The 5,840-nt window shown below is 42.9% G+C and overlaps 1 protein-coding gene across 1 annotated transcript; it reads right to left on the bottom strand.

Annotated features, from left to right (window-relative positions):
• Positions 1–2,824: 2,824 nt before the first annotated feature.
• Positions 2,825–5,840, bottom strand: LOC147865443 (putative glucuronoxylan glucuronosyltransferase IRX7). The gene is made up of 4 exons (XM_087318250.1): positions 5,267–5,840; positions 4,533–4,960; positions 4,178–4,425; positions 2,825–4,055 (listed from the first exon to the last, which is right to left on the bottom strand). Exons 1-4 carry the CDS (start codon positions 5,694–5,696, stop codon positions 3,605–3,607), a joined length of 1,557 nt encoding a protein of 518 aa, XP_087174376.1. The 5' UTR covers positions 5,697–5,840; the 3' UTR covers positions 2,825–3,604.

The following is a 5,840-nucleotide window of genomic DNA, read 5'->3' as shown; positions in this document are numbered from 1 at the left end:
GAGATAAATTGTGGTTATGCTCATAACATAAACCCAATGCTTTTACATTTGGGCTTATATTTTCTCAGAGATATTATCCGCATTCACCTTTCTCTAAATGAAGTGTCTCTCTCATCGACCTCTATCCACTCTTGCATCTTTGGGTTCATGCATTGCACATTTCTTTGGAAACTCTTCTTCCAATTCATGAAGGTAATAGTGGATAGCGTACTAAGGATTCTATCCAAATAAGTGGAACATTTCATATCATATCTTATCTATTTACATATCCACTTATCTATTTGGTTATTTGGGTCATTTAAAATTAAGTAGTAAGTGTTGTAAATGTGAGGAGATGGATGTAGGGTTGTTGCATTTGTGTTTTCATTGATTTCACTTATATGTTTGAATCAATCTCCTCATCAAACCGACAAGCAATAATCTTTGCCGCTAAACAAGTCAAATTTATCCACCATTCCCTAACACACCAACAATTGGAGCTATAATCATTACCCATGATCATAGGTTAGCGCCATTGTCAATGATAATCCCTACATAAAATCCCAACCCTCATATAGCAACTACAAAGTGTTTAGTTGTTTAGTCTTAATTAGTTGGTGGAAAGATGAGGTCATTCTTCATAGATTCCTATACTTATTTGCAAGGATGATGGTAGTCCTCACATGACAATTATAGGTATGTACTAGGGTTGGGGGTCAATGTTCATGTAGCCACTATGAAGCAATACACGAGGTGAATGAATGTGTGTGTTGATGTATAGACATTGAGTGATTGGGAGATTAACCAACCAAAGTCATATTGTAAAGGCTTAAGCTACATAATCATCATACATTCAATGACATTAGTTTCTATTCAATCCCTTCAATACTATGTTGCCTTTAGACAACCTTTCAAGTTAGCCTACACATAAACCCTAAACCCTAAACTTGCACATATGCTATAAGCAAAGGCAATATAGAATAGAGTAAAAAAACCTTGCACACATTTGTGAGTTGCTAGAGCAATATCCATTACTCTAAATGTGGAGTGATAGGTACGTGTCTCAAAGTAGTTATTGACATTTGATATGTACATATTGTGGTGTACATGTGTTCCTTTGTGCCACCCTTTTAGCTCACCCTTTTTAGGATGCACGTACCCAAGTTGACCCACCCTTTTAGCACACCCTTTTTAGCCAAGCCAACCCAAATGGGTTTTGTTGTATCAACTATAAATTGATTAAGAAGTAAAAAGTTAAGTAGCTTGGTTTTGATCTCTTATGTGCATTTCACATATTGGTGGAGATGCAGGGTACCAACCCCCACATCCAAGCATCCACCTCTTCCGCTTCGTAGGTAGCATCGCCCTCGCCACCGTCATCGACACTCTTGTTAGTCTGTTGTAGTAGTATCTCTTCCATTAGCACCGCCTTAGTTCACTAGTTAGGCCTCCCAACATCCATTGCTTCCTCCATCCAAGTCTTTTTTTGCAATCGCCATCTATACCTCTCTAGCACGCAAGCCCACTACACCTTCACCTTAGACACTCACTTTCTCACACCATTTTTATGTCTTGCCCCACCAACTCTTCCCCCTCACCTTAGGTTGCGCACTAATTTCTTGTCCCATGAGTTTCTCCAATCCCCCTCCTACACGATAGCCCTCCTGTCCCCCACCTCAGCAAAGTCCAAGTGGCCCTTAGTCCACACGAGTGATTGATCTCTCTTTGCCAAATGATCTTTTCCTTGATTCCCCTCTGACACGATAGCCCTCCCATCCCCCACCTTAGCCAAGTCCAGGTGGCCCTCAGTCCACATGAGCAATTGATCTTCGCCGCCATATGATCTTTCCTCGATCCCCCTCCGACACGATAGCCCTCTTGTCCCCCACCTCAACAAAGTCCAGGTGGCCCTCAGTCCACATGAGTGATTGATCTCTATTCGCCGATGGATAGCTCGTTTTCCGTCACTAGCCCCGTCCAACTATCAAGGCCAACAATTCCACGGGGATATCCTCAACGTCATTGCAACTCAACTACATGTCCGTAGATGTTTACATCCCCACGCCATCTTCACCGAACGCCTCAACAAGACCACCCTCAAACACGATATGACTGCATAAATCAACCCTTTTCAAGCACTCTATGGGCGTAACCCTCGCCTCGCACTAGAATCATCCATGGATTTCCATTTGAAACCTGCCATCAGATGCTCCGCCTCCTTTGACAAGCCATTGTTCTTGTTCTTGTTCTTGTTCATGTACCTGTCTTGTTCTTGTTCATGCCCCTCAATCTCTTGTTTCTTGCAGGGGGGAAATGTGGTGTGCATGTGTTTTTTGTGCCACCCTTTTAGCTCACCCTTTTTAGGATGCACGTACCCAAGTTGACCCACCCCTTTTATCACACCCTTTTTAACCAAGCCAACCCAAATGGGTTCCGTTGTATCAACTATAAATTGATTAAGAAGTAAGAAGCTAAGTAGACTGGTTTTGATCTCTTATGTGCATTTCACATAATATAAATTCATAATATTTCTAAATTGTTAGATAACTTAGGTTGTTTCAAAATGTGGTTAACACATGCATATGCATGTACAATGTGTCTGTGTCTGTGTGTGTACATCCACGTGTGCATGCGTACGTGTATGTATATATGTATGTGGGTTGATGTGATTGTAACTCAAATGTTGAGGTTACATATGATAGCCTATTATATGTTTATATTGCCCCATCCTAGGTGTGTTTTACGCTTATGAGAGCACTTGAGAGAAATCCTACAAAAGAGTAACACTCTCCATAAATGTATTTCATATGTATGATTGTTCTGTACAATTGAGTTCCTTACACTCTCCATAAATGTATTTCATATGTATGATTGTTCTTTAAAATTGAGTTCCTTACAAGTTCCTTGTTGAGACATAACATGAGAATGGATATGTGTCACATTAGAGAATTGTCATCCAAATTTAACATGTACATATATGCTAAGGAAGTTTGTCACACAACTTTCCAAGATACAAGGAAGCCCATAAAAAGGTAAGCTTGATTCAAAAAATGAACCTTGTTAACCCCCGAGAAATTATATAATGGCTACCACATTGATGATGAGAAATTATATAATAGCTACCACATTGATGATGCGAATGTTGGGTTTGTTTTTTAATATCCAAAGCCAAGTAATGTTGAAGGCACTCTACATAGAACCTTAAATAAAGGCCGCCTCTTATTTGTTGTGGAGAACGTATCTCTTTCTTTTCCTATGTGTTTGTGGGTGTCTCCTAGGCCTAAGTTCTTCATCTCTTCCCCCTATAAGTGGCATTCCCTATAGGTGAGTCATTTGCTTCTCGGGTACTCAAATTGGGCATAAGTGAGTTGACAGGCGTAAGTCGCAAGTTTTTAAACCAATGGCAGAACATAGTTTCCAATGGGTACGGGAAAGGTGAAAGGCTAGATAGAGGGCAGGTAGAGCTAGATGAAGTTACTTGGAACCATCTTGAATGGGAAACTTTTAGGAATCATCATGAGAAAATGGACACTTCAATAAGTCCTCTTTTGCTCTTAGCTACTTGTCTCGTGTCATCAAATCAATCAATTCGGTTGTTGAGCTAGTAGTAAGTAATTAATCTCATCTATCCATTTGACATGTTTGGGGTAAGCCTTCTAGACAACAATTCTAGGGCTTGCCATGTAGCATCACCCTTTGTGAGGGGGTCCATGTACAACAATGCCTTCCTATACTCCGACTTCCACAGGTTCTCTTGAATGGTGCTCAAATTGGTCCGCGACACTTTGTCCAAAATTTTGCCCAACCTACTCACATCCTTCTCCGGCACTCCAACAGAAATCCGCGGCCAATCTATGAGGTGTGAATAGGGAAGTGCAATGTCATCTGCGATGATGACGGGCACACATCCGAATATGACCGCCTCGACAATGCGAGGACTCCATGGTGCCCATCCTAGAGGGCACAAACAAAACACCGACCGGCTGATCTCCATATGATAGTCCGGAGATCGTGACCTCTCGATGAAGAATCGGTGATTGTGTCGGAACCTCCGCCAGATCATCGAACGCACACCCCTGTTCATAACACAAAATGGCCACAAATTCAGTTTCTATGTTCATCTCCCTACATTCCTAACAAACCTCTTATCAAAACATTCAGGCCCACCTGTACTCCATCAAAGGATCTATCTACACACCTGCTATACATCCTGCCACTGATATTTTTCGGGTGTAGCTCGATTTTCCCGCGGAAATAGGCCCAGATATCCCGGGTTTGCTCCTCCGGGTGATACTCTTGATCCACCGATGAAGGCAGCACAAACGGAGGGATCTGTACATTCTGGTTGTGTGGTTGGCAAGCATGGCTGCTTGTCTGCCCAAATGTCTGCAAAATGATGGAGTTCCTAAGGAAGCTCGGAATTCCGGCGGTGATGGCTACATCTTCCTGCAAAACAGGAAGGAAGAGCAATGGTAATTTAGAAAAAACATTTTGAATTTCATAGTTGAAAGTAGGTAAGAGTCATCACTTGTGATGAACATAAATAGTTATACCATGGTGTGGAAGCATGCCCCGTAGTCGTGCGTGGCCACAAATACATGGTCCTTGCCTCGGCTGCGATTCCAGTAGGGCATCTGGCGAGACACGAGCTTGACTGCGGATCGTAGGAGGGAGCGCGCGTGGGCCAATGATGGGAAGCCCGTGGAGGTGTTGAAGTTACACGAGACGTACACGGGTACGAAGAAGAAGTCTGCATCCCACGGCCTCAATGTCCGCACGGGGCTGCTCAGCAATCGCTTGTGGATCGCGACTTCGGCTGCGAACAGGTGGTTCGAGCATCGGTGATGGTTTCCATGTCCATGTCCATCTTCGTTTGTGTTCAGCCAATCCTCATTGAAACTAGGGGGAAGATCATAAACATAAACTCTCATGGGGTTGCTTAACCCTAGGGGATTGCTATCACTGCTTCTGATACTATCATCTGCCAACACAAGATAAGAGGAGACAGATCAGGCTATGGTAATGGTTAAAATATTTTCTTGATTAATGCCTCTGACATGTCAATCTTGGCAATCGATCAAATGCCAAGAAAACCACACCAATATGGTAATCTTGGCAATCAATCAAATGCCAAGAAAACCACACCAATATGGGTAAAACATTTTTCTGATTAATGCCTGGACATGTCAATCTTGGCAATCGATCGAACCATAGAACGCAGATTTTTGTCAAAGTGCTTCTAAGCAATCTAATGATCCATTTTACCTTCCTTCACAATGTTTATTACCTGCATGAAGGGGAATTTCCTTCAGCTCGGGCAGTAAGTTTTCATCTTTGCCATGCTCCAGAAAGGTTTGGGGAGGCTCGCCTGCAAATAGATGTGGGCCAGAAATGGGGTCCAAATGCTTTGGATTATTAACCAGAAGAAGGTGAATCTGGGCATGCAGAGGCGGCGGGAGGAACAACTGCAACATTCCCAAGCCACCACTATTTCTCTGCTCTGAGTGTCCTCGAAGCTGAGCCTTAATGGCCATGACAAGAAGCAGAAACACAGAGAAGGCCAGAATACCTCCTTTCACAGTATAACGGCTATTGTTGTAACTGCTGTTGCTGTGATTTGTATGGTTCTTAGGCTTCCACCATTGCCTGCTTTGTGATGCTCTCATCACTTGATCCATAGCAACGCCTATACTCAAGATTCCTCTGCGTGTCATCATCTGTTTAATGGAATTCACCTTGGAGGATTTGCAGGAACTTGGAGACGAAGACTGATAATCTAACGTGACTAATATGCGCCTGGAGTCTGATTTGGGGAGCTTCCCTGCTCGAATGTTCGACCTCTCGGTAGTGGAGGTGATATT

This window comes from Azolla caroliniana, unplaced genomic scaffold (genome assembly GCF_043228905.1).
Source record: "Azolla caroliniana isolate FFs.n. ecotype wild unplaced genomic scaffold, voAzoCaro1.0.p SCAF_4, whole genome shotgun sequence".
NCBI lineage: Eukaryota > Viridiplantae > Streptophyta > Polypodiopsida > Salviniales > Salviniaceae > Azolla > Azolla caroliniana.
Note: the sequence above shows the minus strand (reverse complement) of the source record. Positions and strands in the feature narration are given on the sequence as shown.